This window comes from Coregonus lavaretus (genome assembly GCF_964263955.1).
Source record: "Coregonus lavaretus genome assembly, chromosome: 19".
NCBI classification, from domain to species: Eukaryota; Metazoa; Chordata; class Actinopteri; order Salmoniformes; family Salmonidae; genus Coregonus; species Coregonus lavaretus.
Window position 1 is genome coordinate 46,954,032 of NC_140006.1, and position 25,097 is coordinate 46,979,128.

At 44.5% G+C, this 25,097-nt stretch overlaps 1 protein-coding gene across 2 annotated transcripts; it reads right to left on the minus strand.

The window, feature by feature from the left end:
- Nucleotides 1-1,328: 1,328 nt before the first annotated feature.
- Nucleotides 1,329-24,144, minus strand: rab31 (RAB31, member RAS oncogene family). 2 transcript variants are annotated; one of them, XR_014614763.1, is made up of 8 exons: nt 23,693-24,144; nt 12,496-12,575; nt 12,127-12,208; nt 9,884-9,955; nt 8,443-8,549; nt 5,742-5,851; nt 4,524-5,128; nt 1,329-4,236 (listed from the first exon to the last, which is right to left on the minus strand). XR_014614763.1 is itself a non-coding variant. In XM_084183822.1 (7 exons), exons 1-7 carry the CDS (start codon nt 23,726-23,728, stop codon nt 5,031-5,033), a joined length of 585 nt encoding a protein of 194 aa, XP_084039948.1. In that variant the 5' UTR covers nt 23,729-24,144; the 3' UTR covers nt 1,329-5,030. The 2 variants fall into 2 exon arrangements, 1 of the variants encoding a protein (XP_084039948.1); XM_084183822.1 differs by having other exon boundaries at nt 1,329-5,128.
- Nucleotides 24,145-25,097: the final 953 nt, after the last annotated feature.

The following is a 25,097-nucleotide window of genomic DNA, read 5'->3' on the forward strand; positions in this document are numbered from 1 at the left end:
TACTTCTTAATTTCTTGTTTTTTTTGTCATCCGACAAATAGCATGTCAAAATAAACGTACCGCCGTTTCAGATAGGATGTTTGGGCACCCCACCTATATGATGGTAGTAAGAGGGAGACCCCACCTATATGACGGTAGTAAGAGGGGGACCCCACCTATATGATGGTAGTAAGACCCCACCTATATGATGGTAGTAAGAGGGGGACCCCACCTATATGATGGTAGTAAGAGGGGGACCCCACCTATATGACGGTAGTAAGAGGGGGACCCCACCTATATGATGGTAGTAAGAGGGGGACCCCACCTATATGATGGTAGTAAGAGGGGGACCCCACCTATATGATGGTAGTAAGAGGGGGACCCCACCTATATGACGGTAGTAAGAGGGGGACCCCACCTATATGATGGTAGTAAGAGGAGGACCCCACCTATATGATGGTAGTAAGAGGGGGACCCCACCTATATGATGGTAGTAAGAGGGGGACCCCACCTATATGATGGTAGTAAGAGGGGGACCCCACCTATATGACGGTAGTAAGAGGGGGACCCCACCTATATGACGGTAGTAAGACCCCACCTATATGATGGTAGTAAGAGGGGGACCCCACCTATATGATGGTAGTAAGACCCCACCTATATGATGGTAGTAAGAGGGGGACCCCACCTATATGATGGTAGTAAGAGGGGGACCCCACCTATATGACGGTAGTAAGAGGGGGACCCCACCTATATGATGGTAGTAAGAGGGGGACCCCACCTATATGATGGTAGTAAGAGGGGGACCCCACCTATATGATGGTAGTAAGAGGGGGACCCCACCTATATGATGGTAGTAAGAGGGGGACCCCACCTATATGATGGTAGTAAGAGGGGGACCCCACCTATATGATGGTAGTAAGAGGGGGACCCCACCTATATGACGGTAGTAAGAGGGGGACCCCACCTATATGATGGTAGTAAGAGGGGGACCCCACCTATATGATGGTAGTAAGAGGGGGACCCCACCTATATGATGGTAGTAAGAGGGGGACCCCACCTATATGATGGTAGTAAGAGGGGGACCCCACCTATATGACGGTAGTAAGAGGGGGACCCCACCTATATGACGGTAGTAAGAGGGGGACCCCACCTATATGACGGTAGTAAGAGGGGGACCCCACCTATATGATGGTAGTAAGAGGGGGACCCCACCTATATGATGGTAGTAAGAGGGGGACCCCACCTATATGATGGTAGTAAGAGGGGGACCCCACCTATATGATGGAAACACTCCAGTTGTGGATCTGTGGGATTGTCATTGTCATTCTATGAAGAGATGAAGAACAAGAGACAATAGAAATGACCCTTTATTTTATACAGATTCATATATCAAATGTTAAATCTGGTCTGTATAGGTTATAGAAAATGCTTTAACTTCACTCAAGCACACAAAAATGTAACATTTTAAACTATGAATAACAGTCTATTTCATATTCGATTTTGTCTACAGCGGCAAAACTAAAAGAAAGGCCCTTGTTTACATTGGACTGTGATGGCAGGCATTCAGGTTAAGAAACGTGCAAGTCTAGTTTGATCAGATTATTGCCACACCTGGACATTGGTCAAGTTTGTACAGAACAGTCCAGAACAGTCCAGAACAGTCCAGAACAGTCCAGAACAGTACAGAACAGTCCAGAACAGTCCAGAACAGTCCAGAACAGTCCAGAACAGTATTGTGAGTTAACATCTCACGGTGCATACCTGTACACTGACAAATTCCAAATATTGTATAAAATCCTGATAGTAAAAAATAATTATATCTACCCACAAAGTACAAAATATTTTTTACAAAATGGCACTGCAGGTCTGCAAGGAGGTGTTGCTGTAAACTCCATATTCCAGACAGTTTTGTGTACATTTCAAACTGTAGCAATTCAGCTATTGATGGGCAATTGTAAGGGAATGTAGTCATCAAAAACTAATACTGAATCAACATTTTTCCATGAAAAAAGTGCTCAAACTACAAATAAAATGACATAAAAGCAGTCGAATCCAAAAGCCTATGGGCCCCGTTTTTCTACACAGACACAGTGGTTTGCCAATCTGTCTATGCATCTGGCCTATAGAGCTCGCCGGCTTGTAGTCATAAAAAACAGAAATGGGTTAGCATTTCCTACCTCTGGTTCGTTGGGCATTCCTATGGGGGAAATTAATGGTTGAAAAGAATGGGGTTTTGGGATCTACGCCCAAAATAAGGTCCGAGGTTAACACAAGCTTAAGAGATCTTCTACATTTCTGTAGGGGCACAATTGGCCCAGCGTCGTCCAGGGTAGGGGAGGGAATGGCCGGCAGGGATGTAGCTCAGTTGGTAGAGCATGGCGTTTGCAACGCCAGGGTTGTGGGTTCGATTCCCACGGGGGGCCAGTATGAAAAAAATTACAAAAAATAATAATAATGTATGCACTCACTAACTGTAAGTCGCTCTGGATAAGAGCGTCTGCTAAATGACGTAAATGTAATAATAGCAGTCGGTTAACATGACCTTTATTAATTATTTTAGTCATTTAGCAGACGATCTTTGACATACAGGACCAATTATGGTTAAGTGCCTTGCGCAAGGACACACCGACAGATTTTACATCTAGTCGGCTCTGGGATTCGAACCAGCGACCTTTCGGTTACTGGCACAAAGCTCTTAACCGCTAGGCTACCTGCCGCCCTATGATGCCTTTATGAGCTCGTGCAACTTAGTCCTTCGTATACATTATGAACATCTTATACAGTAAATATTCTACGTGTGTGCTATACAGGCCTGTACATATACCAGCATTCAATGGGAAAAAAACTACGACGGTCGGTGAGACCGAATTCATGCAATAAATGGATATGAACTCCTATCTATGTAATACTGGAGACACAATGCAACAATACAATCACTGGATCTACACATCTGTTGATTGCATGTTTGGAATGAGAATTCACAATCTCTATATCGTACAAAGTATTTAGAATGTAATCTCAAGTCTGTGTCACAAGTCATTTTTATTAAACATCATTCAACTCAACTAGATTATTCCCTATTTGTGCAATTTATCCAATGTTCATGTTCAGCGAGTTAGAGATGAGATGAGATGTAACATATTTAGATTTCCAAAATCGGGTTGCTTCTTTTTTTTCTCTTTTTCCAAAAATGATGAAATGTTTGTTTTTCACTGTGCTGCTGCATGTGAACTGAAAACATATCCCAATATGTATCATACTATTCCGTGTAACTTCAGGCTTCATTTTATTAGGGTATTTAGATCTCTAAACACACAAAACTGTACTGGTTCCTCTCTACAGCCAGAAACGACACCTACAGCACACCTTACCAAGGCACAGGAGTAGATCTGAGAGGAGGACTGGATAGGTGGAATAGGTACAACATGACGAAATGTCCAACTAGCTTTCTATGGGCTATAGGGGAGAGGTTCTGGACCTGGACACTGGACACTACGCTATAGGGGAGAGGTTCTGGACCTGGACACTGTTTACTACGCTATAGGGGAGAGGTTCTGGACCTGGACACTGTGTACTACGCTATAGGGGAGAGGTTCTGGACCTGGACACTACGCTATAGGGGAGAGGTTCTGGACCTGGACACTGTGTACTACGCTATTGGGGAGAGGTTCTGGGCCTGGACACTGTTTACTACGCTATAGGGGAGAGGTTCTGGGCCTGGACACTGTTTACTACACTATAGGGGAGAGGTTCTGGACCTGGACACTGGACACTACGCTATAGGGGAGAGGTTCTGGACCTGGACACTGTTTACTACGCTAAAGGGGAGAGGTTCTGGACCTGGACACTGTTTACTACGCTAAAGGGGAGAGGTTCTGGACCTGGACACTGTGTACTACGCTATAGGGGAGAGGTTCTGGACCTGGACACTGGACACTACGCTATAGGGGAGAGGTTCTGGACCTGGACACTGTTTACTACGCTATAGGGGAGAGGTTCTGGACCTGGACACTGTTTACTACGCTAAAGGGGAGAGGTTCTGGACCTGGACACTGTGTACTACGCTATAGGGGAGAGGTTCTGGACCTTGACACTGTTTACTACGCTATAGGGGAGAGGTTCTGGGCCTGGACACTGTTTACTACGCTATAGGGGAGAGGTTCTGGACCTGGACACTGGACACTACGCTATAGGGGAGAGGTTCTGGACCTGGACACTGTTTACTACGCTATAGGGGAGAGGTTCTGGACCTGGACACTGTTTACTACGCTAAAGGGGAGAGGTTCTGGACCTGGACACTGTGTACTACGCTATAGGGGAGAGGTTCTGGGCCTGGACACTGGACACTACGCTATAGGGGCGGTTTCTGGGCCTGGACACTGTTTACTACGCTATAGGGGAGAGGTTCTGGACCTGGACACTGGACACTATGCTATAGGGGAGAGGTTCTGGACCTGGACACTGTTTACTATGCTATAGGAGAGAGGTTCTGGACCTGGACACTGTTTACTACGCTATAGGGGAGAGGTTCTGGACCTGGATACTGTTTACGGTTCTGGGCCTGGACACTGTTTACCAAGCTATAGGGGAGAGGTTCTGATCTATCACAAGCCAAAGCCTTGTTGTCCTCCTCTCTTTCGCTGAGACCAATGTATATGCAAGGTATGCATTGTGGACTGTCGAAGGGACAATCAGGAGCAGAGCTATGCATTGTGGACCGTGTGTCGAGAGGATGTGTGGACTTGATCCATGGAACTGTGTAATGTGTGGAAGCCAAAGAGAGCGATAATCTCACTGGCAATCGGATGCTGAATTCCAAACCGACCCCTTGCCCCCCTAACCCCAGGGCCTAGCAACTTCATACACGATCTGAAAGTATAGGATTGGTGTAAGCAATGTGGTAACATGATAATACCTCCACCTTGCCCTTAGATAAGATAGGTAGAATTTACTACACCAGTCCCCCTTCAGATCTACAGAAATGCCTAGGGGGGTAGGGTGCTAGGGGGGTAGGGTGCTAGGGGTCTATTTGGGACTCAGAAGTGGTCTTACTAGCAGCAGCGTTTGTTAGACGGAGGGGGCTGCCGGGTTATCTTGAAGGACTCGTTGCTGTCTAAATCTGGATTCTCCAGGGGCGGAATCTGTTTACCTGAAACACAACACAACGTGTATCATTACGTAAAGAGAGACGCAAATTATTACGCTGTGATTGCTTCTCAAATGGCACCCTTTTCCCCTACATAGTGCTGTCAAAAGTAGTGCGCTACAATAGGGTGCCATTTGGGAAGAATCCTGATTGCAGTCTGAGAAGGTTTCATAGAATGTTGAGGTGGAAGCTTAGATTCATCCCTAAGAGAGCTGCTAACAGGCGCTGTGCTGAATGGTGCTAATCTGTCTTGAAGGGTTGCATAGAATGTTGAGATTTGTAACTTGTGTCTTAAAACAAACAGATATCAAAAGATATTCACAACACATGCTTTATAGTGAACAAAAAAATGACTTTGCAGAATAAAGATCTTAGGGATGCATAACAATAATGGGATTGGGATCAATTCAGGAAGTTATTTGATTTGAAAATAAAACAACTTTTGACATAGATAACTTATTATTGTCACTCAATTTTACTTCCTGAATGAACTGACTTCAATTCAAATTGAACCCAACCCCCTGACAACAATGAATGATAAATAAACCATATGTCACGTGGTTGGATGGAATGAAACACCTTGCCAAGAGAAACCGAGTGAACTAGAAATACTTACTGATCTTCTGAAAGAGCTCCTCCACGTTGACAGCGTTTCTGGCGCTGGTCTCCATGAAGATGGCCGCAATGGACTCAGCAAAGTCCTTAGCTTCCTTCATAGGAACTTCCCTGTTAAAAGGAGACACTACAGTGAAGTACTGGGGTTGACTCATCAACAGGGTTCCCATTGCAAACGTAGCTTTTAACGTGGTGGTGGTGGTGGGGAGGTTACACACTCCTGAGAACAACGTCAGCTGAAAAGTCTTAAAGTTGTTAACTAAACAAAAAAAAGGTGCTCCGTCAGTAAGCTCTCATTTCCTGGTGTTCTGGAATTCAGAATGACCACTTCCTAGTCAGAGAAGCAGTAACACGCAATCCCCGGGTGGTAATGCAGTACAGAGCATTAAAAAATACTTTGAATGAGCTCAATGACTATCTCTCGGACTTTATATTGCACAGAAAAATACCAAGGCTGAGCAAACAAGTTAGTGAACTGTAGCTCCCATGTAATGTATGAGGACTGGCACCGCCTCATTTACTGTCGTATAACTGGGCATGTCATGCTTGTATATTGCAGAATGGCTCAGAGATGAACATTGCTCTAATTGGCTCAGTAATGAGTCCTGCTTCACATTTCCATACTCATTAATCGGTGTCATGACTGGTGACAGAAACTCACGTCAGTACAGAAGTGAAACATTACCTTTATTCTTAACATTACCTTTATTCTTAACATTACCTTTATTCTTAACATTACCTTTATTCTTAACATTACCTTTATTCTTAACATTACCTTTATTCTTAACATTACCTTTATTCTTAACATAACCCGATTCTTAACATTACCTTTATTCTTAACAGTACCTTTAAGATCTGGAGAGATATTAGCAAAAAATCTTGGGAGAAAGGATTACTCCTCTGCTCTGACTCACCTTATTAATAACAAGGTCTATCTACCTGGCGTTTCTGATAGCATTTTCTACCTCTGGTACCAGAAAGGTATAAGGCCAAAAATCAGATATGTTTGATGGTGACACGTTGCTATCATTTCTGAAAATCCAACAAAAATGTGCTGTACCACACAGACAATTCTTTGGGTATCTGCAAGTAAGACATTTTATGGAATCCAAGATGGCGTTACCCCCACAGAACCCAATACGAACCCTATAGTGGACAATCTCCTGTTGAAAGCTGAAAGACCTAAACACTTTATTTCTTCATTTCATATTGCTATACACTTTAATGTTGAAAGTAACTCAAGTGCTCTGATTTAGGGTATGGGAAACGGAGCCGGGAAGAGGCCCAGAAATTCTAAATTGGACAAAGGCTCGAAGCAAGACAAACTGATCACCTGCAACAAGACAAACTGATCACCTGCAACAAGACAAACTGATCACCTGCAACAAGACAAACTGATCACCTGCAACAAGACAAACTGATCACCTGCAACAAGACAAACTGATCACCTGCAACAAGACAAACTGATCACCTGCAACAAGACAAACTGATCACCTGCAACAATACAAACTGATCACCTGCAACAAGACAAACTGATCACCTGCAACAAGACAAACTGATCACCTGCAACAAGACAAACTGATCACCTGCAACAAGACAAACCGATCACCTGCAACAAGACAAACTGATCACCTGCAACAAGACAAACTGATCACCTGCAACAAGACAAACTGATCACCTGCAACAAGACAAACTGATCACCTGCAACAAGACAAACTGATCACCTGCAACAAGACAAACTGATCACCTGCAACAAGACAAACTGATCACCTGCAACAAGGTGCCATATATGCAGTATAAGATTCAAGGGTTCATGGGATTCTCTGACACCTGTTGGAAGTGGAGAAGGAAAAAGGCCCTCGTCTGTTCTGGACTTTCCCATTCATTACAGTCTTCTAAGGAAAATGTCAAAACGGAGCTGGAGGGTACGTTCAGATGTCGTATGAGAATGGACCCGTGGTTATTTGTCCTGGGTGTCGTCGGCAACAGGCTTTTACTTACCTTAGCACAGCTCAATCTTCCTAACAAATTACTCTTTGTGGCCCGCAAATGCATTCTCCTTAACTGGATAAAAGACCAGCCACCAACCATAACTCTGTTTAAAGTGTTACCGCTGGAGAAAATGAGTGCTATATTTAGGAACAAGGAAGGGGATTTCTATACAATATGATACCCATTTTTTGCTATCTCTTCCCCCTAATATTGCATATACAGTACCCTGAGAAGTGTCAATATAAAAATACAATGAATCTATGGGTCAACTTGACCCTGGTCACTTTGACTCCGTATTTAAATTCAAATTGTGAAAGTAATGAAAAGAAAAATCACTAGAGCAGAGAACTGAGGGGCGGCAGGTAGCTTAGTGGGTAAGAGCGTTGTGCCAGTAACCGAAAGGTCGCTGGTTCTAATCCCCGAGCCGACTAGGTGAAAAATCTGTCGATATGCCCTTAAGCAAGGCACTTAACCCTAATTGCTCCTGTAAGTCGCTCTGGATAAGAGCGTCTGCTAAATGACGTAAATGTAAATTGAAAGTGACTGTAGAATTCTTATTGTTAGTGTGTTCTCGTTTACTGCCATTGTATTGTCTTGGTGTTGTTTCTTGTTTCAAATGCATGTACATACTACGTACAATCTGTTTATGATGTTGACCTGAACAAGAACATTTAAAAAATATATATATATTTTACAAAAATGATTGATACCTGATGTCCCCCAAGTCGTTCTTGTTCCCTGCAATGGCTACAACGATGTCCTCAGGACCATGTTCTTTCAGCTCCTTCACCCATTTCTTCAGTGTTTGGAAAGAGTCCTGGCAGACAGGCAGACAGGCAGACAGACAGGCAGACAGACAGACAGACAGACAGACAGACAGACAGACAGACAGACAGGCAGACAGGCAGGCAGGCAGGCAGGCAGGCAGGCAGGCAGGCAGGCAGACAGACAATACAATGGCCAGGTTACACTTTACTCCAGGGCTGATGGGTCAAACTTGGCTTTTTATACAAAGCCTAATGTCTCTAGCCTGGGCCTGTATTCATAAAGCATCTCAGAGTAGGTGAGCTGATCTAGGATTAGGTCTTCCCTGTCCATATAATCTGATTCACAATGATCTAGGATCAGGTCTTCCCTGTCCATATAATCTGATTCACAATGATCTAGGATCAGGTCTTCCCTGTCCATATAATCTGATTCACAATGATCTAGGATCAGGTCTTCCCTGTCCATATAATCTGATTCACAATGATCTAGGATCAGGTCTTCCCTGTCCATATAATCTGATTCACAATGATCTAGGATCAGGTTTTCCCTGTCCATATAATCAGATTCACAATGATCTAGGATCAGGTCTTCCCTGTCCATATAATCAGATTCACAATGATCTAGGATCAGGTCTTCCCTGTCCATATAATCTGATTCACAATGATCTAGGATCAGGTCTTCCCTGTCCATATAATCTGATTCACAATGATCTAGGATCAGGTCTTCCCTGTCCATATAATCTGATTCACAATGATCTAGGATCAGGTCTTCCCTGTCCATATAATCTGATTCACAATGATCTAGGATCAGGTCTTCCCTGTCCATATAATCTGATTCACAATGATCTAGGATCAGGTCTTCCCTGTCCATATAATCTGATTCACAATGATCTAGGATCAGGTCTTCCCTGTCCATATAATCTGATTCACAATGATCTAGGATCAGGTCTTCCCTGTCCATATAATCTGATTCACAATGATCTAGGATCAGGTCTTCCCTGTCCATATAATCTGATTCACAATGATCTAGGATCAGGTCTTCCCTGTCCATATAATCTGATTCACAATGATCTAGGATCAGGTCTTCCCTGTCCATATAATCTGATTCACAATGATCTAGGATCAGGTCTTCCCTGTCCATATAATCTGATTCACAATGATCTAGGATCAGGTCTTCCCTGTCCATATAATCTGATTCACAATGATCTAAAAGGCAGATCAGCGCTGATACTCCGAGAAGCTTTATGAATAGGGGCCCTTTGCCTCAGATCTGTTTGGCATGACAATGAAGACGGGAGTTGGCAAGACAGCACAAATAGATCTGGGGACCAGGCTGTAATGTCTGTAGTCTGGGATCCACACTGAATATTGATCCGTTCCTTACCAGTTTGGTGATGTCATAGACTATGACAGCAGCGGCAGAGCCTCTGTAGTACATGGGAGCTAGCGAGTGGAACTGGAATACAACGATACATTAAGTTACAGTTGGTAGTAGAGAACAGCATAAATTCCTATCTGCACAAGCGCAAATATGGTAAAGTGCAGGTTGCAGTTCATTGGCCGATATTATAGCGTTATAACTAAGGCTATAACTGTTTGGTATCGCCTATAGATATTCATGGAACATTCCAGGCATGTGCCAACTCTCTTAGCTTTAGTTTAGAAAAATAACGATTCTAAGTTCAAAATACAAACAGGAAAAGCAACAATGTTGGACAAAGGGACGATGAGATAACCAAGTGATTTAACAGTGATTTACCAGTGATTTAACAGGGAGGATGAGATAACCAAGTGATTTAACAGTGATTTAACAGGGACGATGAGATAACCAAGTGATTTAACAGTGATTTAACAGTGATTCAACAGGAACCAAGTGATATTTAAATTTCCTCACACACACACATGCACGCACACACACAGACACACACGTCCATTTACAGTGGGGAAAAAAAGTATTTAGTCAGCCACCAATTGTGCAAGTTCTCCCACTTAAAAAGATGAGAGAGGCCTGTAATTTTCATCATAGGTACACGTCAACTATGACAGACAAATTGAGAAAAAGATTCCTGAAAATCACATTGTAGGATTTTTAATGAATTTATTTGCAAATTATGGTGGAAAATAAGTATTTGGTCAATAACAAAAGTTTCTCAATACTTTGTTATATACCCTTTGTTGGCAATGACACAGGTCAAACGTTTTCTGTAAGTCTTCACAAGGTTTTCACACACTGTTGCTGGTATTTTGGCCCATTCCTCCATGCAGATCTCCTCTAGATCAGTGATGTTGGGCAATGCTTCACAGTAGGTATGGTGTTTTTTGGATGCAACTCAGCATTCTTTGTCCTCCAAACACGACGAGTTGAGTTTTTACCAAAAAGTTATATTTTGGTTTCATCTGACCATATGACATTCTCCCAATCCTCTTCTGGATCATCCAAATGTACTCTAGCAAACTTCAGATGGGCCTGGACATGTACTGGCTTAAGCAGGGGGACACGTCTGGCACTGCAGGATTTGAGTCCCTGGCGGCGTAGTGTGTTACTGATGGTAGGCTTTGTTACTTTGGTCCCAGCTCTCTGCAGGTCATTCACTAGGTCCCCCCGTGTGGTTCTGGGATTTTTGCTCACCGTTCTTATGATCATTTTGACCCCACGGGGTGAGATCTTGCGTGGAGCCCCAGATCGAGGGAGATTATCAGTGGTCTTGTATGTCTTCCATTTCCTAATAGTTGCTCCCACAGTTGATTTCTTCAAACCAAGCTGCTTACCTATTGCAGATGCAGTCTTCCCAGCCTGGTGCAGGTCTACAATTTTGTTTCTGGTGTCCTTTGACAGCTCTTTGGTCTTGGCCATAGTGGAGTTTGGAGTGTGACTGTTTGAGGTTGTGGACAGGTGTCTTTTATACTGATAACAAGTTCAAACAGGTGCCATTAATACAGGTAACGAGTGGAGGACAGAGGAGCCTCTTAAAGAAGAAGTTACAGGTCTGTGAGAGCCAGAAATCTTGCTTGTTTGTAGGTGACCAAATACTTATTTTCCACCATAATTTGCAAATAAATTCATTAAAAATCCTACAATGTGATTCTCTGGATTTTTTTTTCTCAATTTGTCTGTCATAGTTGACGTGTACCTATGATGAAAATTACAGGCCTCTCTCATCTTTTTAAGTGGGAGAACTTGCACAATTGGTGGCTGACTAAATACTTTTTTTCCCCACTGTACACCCCACCCTTGTGAGTCATCATGCCACAACAGTACTATGAACCTTGAACCCTGACTTTCTCAGTGTGTCCCAGAATAACCAATCACGTCATCCCTTAGAAAGGGAAGTAATCTCACCATGATACTTAGTCGCCATGTGACTGTGTAAGACTTGAGAAGGCTCTGGATACATACTTTGGGAACCAAGAAGTAAACAGTGAAAAGGGTTGCCATGCCAACTCTCTCCATTGACCCCTGGAACCAGCCTTTACCTCCTGGCAAGCAGTAAAGCTACTGTGGGAGATTTGTTTTAATGAAACTTAAACAATGTGGACAGAATTTTATAATCTCCCCCGAATGAGTTTGGCTCAAGCTGGCAACCCTAAACAGATGAAGGATGAGCAAAGCTGAGGCACCTAACCCACCCTTTCCTGTCCCGCCGTGTCCCAGATGAGGAACTTGTGTAGTTCATTTCCACACGGCACCGTCTTGGTTAGAAATGATGCCCTGCAAGTAACACAGAGAATTATGCCTAGCACTTGGTCTCAACATTATAAAACTGTGAACGATACAATACAATAACTGTGATTTCCCTGTGAGGGATGCTGTTTTAGATCAGGGATGGGTAACTTTGATGGGGGTGGGGTTGGGGGGGGGCACACAGAAAACGGAACTCATCATGAGGGGACACATTCAATTGATGATTCCTGAAAGGTCTCCGGAACAGGACAGGCTGAAAGCTGATTACACACTTTGTTGCTGCCTATTGCATTGAAGGAGGTATTACAACTTACCCTATCGTCGGACTGATGTTGTGGTCGAAATGGTCTTGCACAAAACGACATACAATACTAGACTTGCCCACTCCTGTATCCTGCAAAAAAAAAGAGAAAGAAGTTGGTGAAATGCAATGTAGGGGTTGCTCTGTCTGTCTACAAAAGACAAAATAGATGAGAAAAAGACTTGAGAAGATACAGTATGTTATTGCCAAAAGCATCCCAGTAGCCTGTGTCGCTTCTTATTCAAACCAAGAATACAATGTATTTGTTGGTGGTGTATTCATGTAGACCAGGGTTCTTCAATTCCGGTCCTGGAGGGCCGAAACACTTCTGTTTTTTATTTCTACCTGGTAGTTAATTGACACTCACCTGGTGTCCCAGGTCTGAATTAGCCCCTGATTAGAAGGAGAGGATGAAAAACAGAGGTGTTTTGGCCCCCTCCAGGACCGGAATTGAAGAACCCTGATGTAGACCATCACGAAGCAGGCAAGAATAACTAGGCACTTCTGGGTCACAGATTTCTGGAATCCTTCAGAATAAGAGTCCTGTCCTGTATACCTTCTCAATGACTAATTAGGGCTAAATTGATGGGATATTTGCACAATTATTGATATATTTTATACTAGCTATCATACAAAGAATAATTAAAATATATTATGTGATATATTTATTATATTTTTCAAGCCTAAATGGTCAACAATGTTTTGTTTTGTGTACTCCTATAATTTATCGGACTGTACATAATTGCCGTTGTGTCGCCGTAAAAAGGGGGTCCATTCTACTCAGGAGCACTTCTAGTTTCCACCCCCCTCTTTCTGCAGCCCTTAAAGACCAATCAGCTTAAATGCAGCACGTTTCTCATATTAGACATTCAGTGCCTTCAGAAAGTATTCACACCCCTTGACCTTTTCCACATTTTGTTGATTTTTTTGACACTGGCTTACACACAGTAACCCATAATGTCAAAGTGGAATTATGTTTTTAGAAAGTTTTACAAATGAATTAAAAATGAAAAGCTGAAATGTCTTGAGTCAATAAGAATTCAACCCCTTTGTTATGGCAAGATTAAATAAGTTCAGGAGTAAAACATTGCTTAACAAGACACATAATAAGTTGCATGGACTCACTCTGTGTGCAATAATAGTGTTTAACATGATTTTTGAATGACTACCTCATCTCTGTACCCCACACATACAATTATCTGTAAGGTCCCTCAGTCGAGCAGTGAATTTCAAACACAGATTCAACCACAAAGACCAAGGAGGTTTTCCAACGCCTCGCAAAGAAGAGCACCTATTGGTAGATGGGTAAAAATGAAAAAAAAAAAAAAACAGACATTGAATATCCCTTTAAGCATTGTGAGCTTAATAATTACACTTTGGATGGTGTATCAATACACCCAGTCATTATAACCAAGATAAAGGCGTCCTTCACATCTACAGTGCCTTGCAAAAGTATTCATCCCCCTTGGCGTTTTTCCTATTTTGTTGCATTACAACCTGTAATTTAAATGTATTTTTATTTGGATTTCATGTAATGGACACACACAAAATAGTCCAAATTGGTGAAGTGAAATGCAAAAAATTACTTGTTTCAGAAAATTCTAAAAAATTAATAACGGAAAAGTGGTGCATGCATATGTATTCACCCCCTTTGCTATGAAGCCCCTAAATGAGATCTGGTGCAACCAATTACCTTCAGAAGTCACATAATTAGTTAAATAAAGTCCACCTGTGTGCAATCTAAGTGTCACATGATCTGTCACATGGTCTCAGTGTATAATATACACCTGTTCTGAAAGGCCCCTGTCACGCCCTGGCTCTGGGGACACTGTTATGTTGAGCCAGGGTGTGTAGATAATGTGTTTTGTTTCTATGGGTGCTATTTCTATGTTGGCCAGAGTGGCTCCCAATCAGAGGCAACGAGTGTCAGGTGTTGCTGGCTGTCTCTGATTGGGAGCCATATTTATACAGTCTGTTTTCCCGTTGGTTTTGTGGGATTTTGTTTCTAGTCGGTTGTGTTAGACCGTGAACTGTCACGTTTTCGTTTTGTTGTTTTTGATCGTGTCTCTAATAAAGAGTATGTTTGCCTGCAACGCTGCGCCTTGGTCCTCATCTCTGTTCGACGATCGTGACAGAAAATCCCACCACTACTGGACCAAGCAGCGAGTCGAGGAGCCATCGCCAGGGAAATCCCTAGCAGATCTCCGTGGCAGCCTCGACTGGGTCAAGCCGAGTGAAGAGCAGAGAGAGTGGACTTGGGAACAATGGAGGAAGAGCTTCGACTGGGTCAAGCCAATTGAGGAGCTGAATAGCGGGAGTTGGAGGCAGAAGAGCGAGAGTTGGGCGAGAACTATAGAGGCCTGGCCCACGGGGAGGAGAGACCCCCAGAAAATGTTTAGGGGGGGGCTCACGACGTCGGGGCAGCAGGAGGCCGCGATAGAGCGGTCCAGCGGGTTGGCAGAGGAGGCCGCCAGGTTACGGGGGCCACTGGTAGAAGAGGGGATGGAAGGTGTAGAGGCACGGCGAGAGGTACTGGGGTGTGTTACCAGTCCGGTCCGGCCCGTTCCAGATCCCGGTGTAGGGCCAGTGGTGTGTGTCCCCAGTACGGTCCGGTCTGTTCCTGCTCCCCGCACCAAGTCAGTGGTGCGCTTCGTCAGCCCGGCTCAGCCCGTTCCTGCTCCCCGCACCAAGTCAGTGGTGCGCTTCGTCAGCCCGGCTCGGCCCGTTCCTACTCCCCGCACCAAGTCAGTGGTGCGCTTCGTCAGCCCGGCTCGGCCCGTTCCTGCTCCCTGCACCAATTCAGTGGTGCGCTTCGTCAGCCCGGCTCGGCCCGTTCATGCTCCCCGCACCAAGTCAGTGGTGCGCTTCGTCAGCCCGGCTCGGCCCGTTCCTACTCCCCGCACCAAGTCAGTGGTGCGCTTCGTCAGCCCGGCTCGGCCCGTTCCTGCTCCCCGCACCAAGTCAGTGGTGCGCTTCGTCAGCCCGGCTCGGCCCGTTCCTGCTCCCCGCACCAAGTCAGTGGTGCGCTTCGTCAGCCCGGCTCGGCCCGTTCCTGCTCCCCGCACCAAGTCAGTGGTGCGCTTCGTCAGCCCGGCTCGGCCCGTTCCTGCTCCCCGCACCAAGTCAGTGGTGCGCTTCGTCAGCCCGGCTCGGCCCGTTCCTGCTCCCCGCACCAAGTCAGTGGTGCGCTTCGTCAGCCCGGCTCGGCCCGTTCCTGCTCCCCGCACCAAGTCAGTGGTGCGTTTCGTCAGCCCGGTTCGGCTCACTCCTGCCCCTCACACCAAGCCAGTGGTGTGCGTCGTCAGTCCAGCACGGCCCGTGCCTGTTCTCCACACCAAGCCAGTGGTGGGCGTCGTCAGCCCGGCTCGGCCCGTTCCTGCTCCCCGCACCAAGTCAGTGGTGCGCTTCGTCAGCCCGGCTCGGCCCGTTCCTGCTCCCCGCACCAAGGAAGTGGTGCGCTTCGTCAGCCCGGCTCGGCCCGTTCCTGCTCCCCGCACCAAGTCAGTGGTGCGCTTCGTCAGCCCGGCTCGGCCCGTTCCTACTCCCCGCACCAAGTCAGTGGTGCGCTTCGTCAGCCCGGCTCGGCCCGTTCCTGCTCCCCGCACCAAGTCAGTGGTGCGCTTCGTCAGCCCGGCTCGGCCCGTTCCTGCTCCCCGCACCAAGGAAGTGGTGCGCTTCGTCAGCCCGGCTCGGCCCGTTCCTGCTCCCCGCACCAAGTCAGTGGTGCGCTTCGTCAGCCCGGCTCGGCCCGTTCCTGCTCCCCGCACCAAGTCAGTGGTGCGCTTCGTCAGCCCGGCTCGGCCCGTTCCTGCTCCCCGCACCAAGTCAGTGGTGCGTTTCGTCAGCCCGGTTCGGCTCACTCCTGCTCCTCACACCAAGCCAGTGGTGTGCGTTGTCAGTCCAGCACGGCCCGTGCCTGTTCTCCACACCAAGCCAGTGGTGGGCGTCGTCAGTCCGGCACGGCCCGTGCCTGTTCCACTGGTGCCTGGTTCGGCACTGGTCAGATGTTTTACGCCGGAGCTAGAGCAATCCGTTCCATCAGTGTGCAGTCCAGCTCCGGCCAGCGGGGCCAGACCGGACCAGGGGTACTTTGGGGGGTTGGAGAGGGAGCGGGGATCAGGCCCGGAGCCGGATCCGCCGCCTAGGCGGAGTGCCCACCCGGTCCCTCCCCTGTGGTATTTGGTTGACGCGGTCGGAGTCCGCGCCTTTAGGGGGGGGGTACTGTCACGCCCTGGCTCTGGGGACACTGTTATGTTGAGCCAGGGTGTGTAGATAATGTGTTTTGTTTCTATGGGTGCTATTTCTATGTTGGCCAGAGTGGCTCCCAATCAGAGGCAACGAGTGTCAGGTGTTGCTGGCTGTCTCTGATTGGGAGCCATATTTATACAGTCTGTTTTTCATTGGTGTTTGTGGGATTTTGTTTCTAGTCTGTTTATGGTAGACCGTGAACTGGCACGTTTTCGTTTTGTTGTTTTTGATCGTGTCTCTAATAAAGAGTATGTTTGCCTGCAACGCTGCGCCTTGGTCCTCATCTCTGTTCGACGATCGTGACAGCCCCAGAGTCTGCAACACCACCAAGCAAGCGGCACCATGAAGACCAAGGAGCTCTCCAAACAGGTCAGGGACAAAGTTGTGGAGAAGTACAGATCAGGGTTGGGTTATAAAAAAATATCAGAAACTTTGAACATCCCACAGAGCACCATTAAATCCATTATTAAAAAATGTAAAGAATATGGCACCACAACAAACCTGCCAAGAGAGGGCCGCACACCAAAACTCACGGACCAGGCAAGGAGGGCATTAATCAGAGAGGCAACAAAGAGACCAAAGATAACCCTGAAGGAGCTGCAAAACTAAGCCAAAGTGTCTGTAAACAATTGTTGGAAAAATGACTTGTGTCATGCACAAACTACAGTGGGGAAGAAAATAATTTAGTCAGCCACCAATTGTGCATGTTCTCCCACTTAAAAAGATGAGAGAGGCCTGTAATTTTCATCATAGGTACACGTCAACTATGACAGACAAAATGAGAGAAAAAAAATCCGGAAATTCACATTGTAGGATTTTTAATGAATTTATTTGCAAATTATGGTGGAAAATAAGTATTTGGTCAATAACAAAAGTTTCTCAATACTTTGTTATATACCCTTTGTTGGTAATGACACAGGTCAAACGTTTTCTGTAAGTCTTCACAAGGTTTTCACACACTGTTGCTGGTATTTTGGCCCATTCCTCCATGCAGATCTCCTCTAGAGCAGTGATGTTTTGGGGCTGTTGCTGGGCAACACGGACTTTCAACTCCCTCCAAAGATTTTCTATGGGGTTGAGATCTGGAGACTGGCTAGGCCACTCCAGGACCTTGAAATGCTTCTTACGAAGCCACTCCTTCGTTGCCTGGGCGGTGTGTTTGGGATCATTGTCATGCTGAAAGACCCAGCCACGTTTCATCTTCAATGCCCTTGCTGATGGAAGGAGGTTTTCACTCAAAATCTCACGATACATGGCCCCATTCATTCTTTCCTTTACACGGATCAGTCGTCCTGGTCCCTTTGCAGAAAAACAGCCCGAAAGCATGATGTTTCCACCCCCATGCTTCACAGTAGGTATGGTGTTCTTTGGATGCAACTCAGCATTCTTTGTCCTCCAAACACGACAAGTTGAGTTTTTACCAAAAAGTTCTATTTTGGTTTCATCTGACCATATGACATTCTCCCAATCCTCTTCTGGATCATCCAAATGCACTCTAGCAAACTTCAGACGGGCCTGGACATGTACTGGCTTAAGCAGGGAGAAACGTCTCGCATTGCAGGATTTGAGTCTCTGGCGGCGTAGTGTGTTACTGATGGTAGGCTTTGTTACTTTGGTCCCAGCTCTCTGCAGGTCATTCACTAGGTCCCCCCGTGTGGTTCTGGGATTTTTGCTCACCGTTCTTGTGATCATTTTGACCCCACGGGGTGAGATCTTGCGTGGAGCCCCAGATCAAGGGAGATTATCAGTGGTCTTGTATGTCTTCCATTTCCTAATAATTGCTCCCACAGTTGATTACTTCAAACCAAGCTGCTGACCTATTGCAGATTCAGTCTTCCCAGCCTGGTGCAGGTCTACAATTTTGTTTCTGGTGTCCTTTGACAGCTCTTTGGTCTTGGCCATAGTGGAGTTTGGAGTGTGACTGTTTGAGGTTGTGGACAGGTGTCTTTTATACTGATAACAAGTTCAAACAGGTACCATTAATACAGGTAACGAGTGGAGGACAGAGGAGCCTCTTAAAGAAGAAGTTACAGGTCTGTGAGAGCCAGAAATCTTGCTTGTTTGTAGGTGACCAAATACTTATTTTCCACCATAATTTGCAAATAAATTCTTTAAAAATCCTACAATGTGATTTTCTGTATTTTCTTTTCTCAATTTGTCTGTCATAGTTGACGTGTACCTATGATGAAAATTACAGGCCTCTCTCATATTTTTAAGTGGGAGAACTTGCACAATTGGTGGCTGACTAAATACTTTTTTTCCCCACTGTACACCCCACCCTTGTGAGTCATCATGCCACAACAGTACTATGAACCTTGAACCCTGACTTTCTCAGTGTGTCCCAGAATAACCAATCACGTCATCCCTTAGAAAGGGAAGTAATCTCACCATGATACTTAGTCGCCATGTGACTGTGTAAGACTTGAGAAGGCTCTGGATACATACTTTGGGAACCAAGAAGTAAACAGTGAAAAGGGTTGCCATGCCAACTCTCTCCATTGACCCCTGGAACCAGCCTTTACCTCCTGGCAAGCAGTAAAGCTACTGTGGGAGATTTGTTTTAATGAAACTTAAACAATGTGGACAGAATTTTATAATCTCCCCCGAATGAGTTTGGCTCATTCGTCAGAAATCTTGCTTGTTTGTAGGTGACCAAATACTTATTTTCCACCATAATTTGCAAATAAATTCATTAAAAATCCTACAATGTGATTCTCTGGATTTTTTTTTCTCAATTTGTCTGTCATAGTTGACGTGTACCTATGATGAAAATTACAGGCCTCTCTCATCTTTTTAAGTGGGAGAACTTGCACAATTGGTGGCTGACTAAATACTTTTTTCCCCCACTGTAGATGTCCTAACCGACTTGCCAAAACTATAGTTTGTTAACAAGAAATTTGTGGAGTGGTTGAAAAACTAGTTTTAATGACTCCAACCTAAGTGTATGTAAACTTCCGACTTCAACTGTATGGAAGAAGATACTCTGGTCAGATTAGACTAAAATTGAGCTTTTTGACCATCAAGGAAAACGCTATGTCTGGCGCAAACTCAACACCTCTCATCACCCCGAGAACACCGCCACCACCATGCTGTGGGGATGTTTTTCATCGGCAGGGACTGGGAAACTGGTCAGAATTGAAGGAATGATGGATGGCGCTAAATACAGGGAAATTCTTGAGGGAAACCTGTTTCAGTCTTCCAGAGATTTCCAGAGAAAATCCATTTTAATTCCAGGTTGTAAGGCAACAAAATAGGAAAAATTCCAAGGGCGGTGAATACTTTCGCGAGCCACTGTAAGTTAAACCTAACAAAAAGTGTGCTCAGTTAGCAGAAGGTGTTGCGTATGCCAATTTCCCGTTTAAGGTGGAGCATCAGGCCTTTACTTATTTGGGGATAAAGGTCACACGCTCATTTAAGGCTCTGTTTAAACATAACTTCAAAACACTCCTGGAGCGCACTAAGCAGGATTTCATAAGGTGGTCGTCTCTTCCCATTCCATTTGCAGGTCGCATTTAATTCTGTTAAGATGACTGTACTACCTAGGTTTTTGTACTTATTCCAAATGATTCCCATTTTTCTGCCAAAGTCGATGTTCAAACAACTTCAACTGTATGGAAGAAGGTACTCTGGACAGCTGCATTTCCAACTTCATTTGGAATAAGTCAAATCCACGAATAAGAAAGATATATCTAGAGAGACCTAAGCCCGCAGGCAGGCTGGGTCTTCCCAATTCTTTACACTACTACTGGTCAGCAAATATATCGAAATGTGTTTATTGGGTTTCTACATTTGGAAACAAGGATGATCCAACCTCCCCACTGCCCATGAACCTTGGCACCCATGTTTTGAATCCCATTGTCAAGAACTCCCTTAAAATCTGATCCCAATTCCGAAATCACTTCAGCCTTAAACAAGCAAGCTGCTTCTCCCCATTAACATCTAATCATCTCTTGCCAGCGTCGCAGATTGACACAGCATTCCAGTTCTGGCATAGGAATGTTTTTTTGTGACCTATTTGTTGATAACGCATTTGTCTCATTCGATACTCTTTGAGGGTTGACCATAATATTCCCTATGTCCACATTTCTTTTTTAGGTACCTGCAAACTCGCAGCTTTGCTAAAAAAACATGTCCCTTCAGCCCGCTAAGTGTCCAGTCGAGAGGTGCTTGGATCTTAACCCGTATCTGAAGGGCACAGTCACCAGATTATACGACATAATACAGAACATATACAAACTAAATACAGAATCTGCATGGGAGCAAGACGTGGGTGGCGAGCTACCCGATGACGTATGACGTAATAATGAATGATGTAGCCTATTATAGTCCAGGCTTCAATAATATCAGTCTATGGCTGTACATAGACACATGTAGCATGCAACCTATGACCACATTAAGTGGTTTGGATCGCTGCGTAAAAGCCACAATTTTGGCATGACAGTCGCATGGATCCTGGATCCAGTTTGAGCAATTGTCTTCCCATATTATTTAAGCTGACATATGGAATTGTTTTACCATTGATCATTTAGCTATTTGATTTGAATTTTAGGACCCCTTTAGGTATCAATTTTTTTTGTATTTTGTATTATTTTATAAAATATTAGGCCCTAATCTATGGACTTCACATGACTGTGGAGCCAGGCCCAGCCAATCAGAATGAGTTTTTCCCCACAAGAGGGATTTATTACAGACAGAAATACTCCTCAGTTTCATCAGCTGTCCGGGTGGCTGGTCTCAGACAATCCCGCAGGTGAAGAAGCCGGATGTGGAGGTCCTGGGCTGGCGTGGTTACACGTGGTCTGCGGTTGTGAGGCCGATTGGACATACTGCCAAATTCTCTAAAACAACGTTGGAGGTGGCTTATGGTAGAGAAATTAACATTAAATTATCTGGCAACAGCTTTGGTGGACCTTCCTGCAGTCAGCATGCCAATTCCACGCTCCCTCAAAACTTGATACATCTGTGGCATTGTGTTGTGTGACAAAACTGCACATTTTAGAGTGGCCTTTTACTGTCCCCCAGCGCAAGGTGCACCTGTGTAATGATCATGCTGTTTAACCAGCTTCTTGATATGCCACACCTGCCAGGTGGATGGATTATCTTGGCAAAGGAGAAATGTTCACCAACAGGGATGAAAACAAATTTGTGCACAACATTTCAGAGAAATAAGCTTTTTGTGCGTGTAGAAAACTGTGATCTTTTATTTCAGCTCATGAAACATGAGCGTTTATATTTTTGTTCAGTGTAAATCATAAGGAATACGGTTTTGAAGAGTCTGTCCTATATCTAGGAGATGTAAGACGGCTCAGGAAATATGTGGTGTTTTGGACACATATTTTAATTGGCACAAAACTACCTCCAACCTTCCATTCATGTGTATGGGTTACCTTCAGACAAGTCACCATCTTTGTTCGTGAGAGTCTCCCCTTTCCACAGGGGGTCATATTAGTTTTTGTAGGCCAAACCGTTCGGACGCTACAGACGTTTTCATGAGAAGACCGATTTATCAGGTCTGACAAACACCGCTGTAGCTCGGCCCCCTTCCACCGCAGATGCGGAAGGCCACAAGCAGGATGTGGTGGATTGAGACGCAGCAAAAAAAAGATATCTCTAGTTTAAACGGACAGATTTTGATGGGGATTTTTGTTACTATGTTACTTAGATCGACGCACAGGTAGACCGTAAAACTCTTAAAGGGCCACAAGAATCGCAATGAGGACCTTGGAAAGTAGAAGTGCTCCTCAGTAAAAAATAATAATAATATGCCATTTAGCAAGACGCTTTTATCCAAAGCGAGTAAAATGGACCCGCCTTTTACTGTGACACAATGTACAGGAAATTGTGTACGGTGCAACATGTATGTCCAATATGAAAAACATACTGCATTTAAGCTGATTGGCCACACGAAACAAATTGAAAAAACAAACGTCCCATGTAGCTCAGTTGGTAGAGCATGGCGCTTGCAACGCCAGGGTTGTGGGTTCGATTCCCACGGGGGGCCAGTATGAAAATGTATGCGCTCACTAACTGTAAGTCGCTCTGGATAAGAGCGTCAATTAAAATGTACTGAACATCGTGCAATATTGAATGGGCTAAATAACAATGGGATTTAAATGTGTTTTCTAAAGTTGAATATTATTATAATAATGTAATTATTAATATTGTTACTACTATTATTATTAACAGTAGCATTAAAAATTACGTTTTGTTATTTGTATTACTGCTGTTACCATGATAACTATCTGTAATCATTACCTTTAATGTTGTTATACGGTATTGTCAATGCTATAACATTATTTCTGCTATTAAGGCTATTAACTATTTTCCTTTCTTTATATCGTTAAACAAAATTCTAAGTCTGTTAACGTTTCCTAATTAAAATGATAAGAATTTCGATCATTTGCATGATTTTTTTTTACCATCTTCATTGCTGGACTATTATTTTGAAAGGAAATCGCCGAGGTCACGGCTTTATTCTCGCTGGCTCCTCAGAGGTGTCATGTAGAACCTAATGGTCAGACTCCAGCCGGATGGTGACGTAATGGCCGCTAGTTAATAGTCAGAAGAGTCATTCCAGAAATGCAGGGTCAGGGAAAATCTCTCAATGGACAAGGACAACAAAACAAACAACGCAGCAGTAAAAGAAACGACGACACATAAAGTTTGACAGATTACAAACGGGATTGTACAGGCCTATAAACTACCCGGGGGGAAAGTTTATGATTAGGTCATGTGCCGCCCCTCCACATATTTTAATAGAGAAATGTCTCTCAGCGTGCAACGATTCTTCGATAAGATAATAAGATAAGAACAGTTCCGTTTCTATGCGATGTCAAATTATACTAGACAGAAAGGATTTCAAACGGTCGTGTTCTCAGCCTACAAATATTCAGACGGACCGCAGACAGACAAAGAATTTCCAAAGACAATCACCACCCTACCCTATAACTTATTTTACTTACCCCAAGAAGACACACTTTTAGTTCCCGTATGGCCATTTTAAAAGTTTATGGTAACATAGACATACTTCTTCTGTTTCTTTTCAATGCCTTTATCTCTCCATGTTCGCTTACAACGGATTTGTTCTTTAGATAAAATACAGAAACCCAGCCCCTAGACAGGACTAATGCCGCGTTCAAAACAACTGCGATTTTGGAATTCGGAAATCTCAGACTTCCGACTTCAGGGCGTTCAAGACAACTGGGAACTCGGAAAAAAAAACTATCCCCGACTGGGAAAAATCGTTTTGAACCGTCACCCAACTCGGAATTCTAAGTAGGAAACTCGGGCATCTTTCTAGAGGTTCAACTTTTCGACTTGAAGATCACTGACGTATAATTCGACCTCGTTTTTCCTCGAGTTCCCAGTTGTCTTGAAAGCACCATCGTCCCAAATATAACGGAAAACAGTTGGGAGCAACCCGAAACGCTCACTGTCACGTGACGGCCGTAACCTCTTCTGTTACTTTTATGTTCAAAGAGAGAGAAAAAACAGACTAGAAAAACTGCAAGAAGACAATGATGGGACAGAAAGAAATAATTGATTAATTTTCAACTCAGTAAAGCTGTCCCCCAATGGGAGTGAATACTGTGAGTCAAGAGAAGGGATATAAATGAGGAGAGAACAAGCAGTGGACAATATGACGCCGACATGTCCAGGATGTTAGTTACTTCTAGCTGTGGTAATTATTATGTAGCCTGTGTGAAAATGGACTTGCATGGCGTGAGAGTATCACTTTTGTCATGGCAACATTTAGAGTTTGTTTTATAGTTCCCTATAGAATAGACAGAGATTTTAAAAGAGCTATAGGGGAGGACTGTGGGCCCCCTCTGTCTGCTTCCTCTTGAGGTTTCCCCCTTTGAGAGATTTGAGAGGTTACTTCCTTATGTGACGCCAACTTGCTCATTGGTCATCAAAGTCAGGCTCTGGATAACACAGTACTTTTTACATTTTACAATAATGTACAAGCACATTCAGCTGTGCATTCCTTCTTCGGCTTTCACCCATCACAGATTCGACAACTGTTACAATGAAAACATGCTATGTATTCCTAAATGATCGATTTATAATCTTGACTTGTGCTCACTCATAAGAGGAGCGAAAATGAGTTTAGTCCAGGTAGTCCATCCATTTGTCCGTTTTCTGCCATTTGATGCCTAATGAACACGACCCAGTCCTTCTGACTCACTACTCTCGACGGGTCTGACCTAGAGTATGTGGACAACTACAAATACCTAGGTGTCTGGTTAGACCGTAAACTCTCCTTCCAGACTCACATTAAGCATCTCCAATCCAAAGTTAAATCTAGAATCGGCTTCCTGTTTCGCAACAAAGCCTCCTTCACTCATGCTGCCAAACATGCCCACT

What these genes read in the sequence shown, in the direction of transcription:
- rab31 (XM_084183822.1), bottom strand. Translation starts at nt 23,728, where the DNA reads ATGGCCATACGGGAACTAAAAGTGTGTCTTCTTGGG. An exon ending in TCTATGACATCACCAAACTG is followed by an intron (nt 8,550 to 9,883) that starts GTAAGGAACGGA and finishes CCTGTCTGCCAG; the next exon opens with GACTCTTTCCAAACACTGAA. An exon ending in AACGACTTGGGGGACATCAG is followed by an intron (nt 5,852 to 8,442) that starts GTATCAATCATT and finishes TCCTTTTAACAG; the next exon opens with GGAAGTTCCTATGAAGGAAG.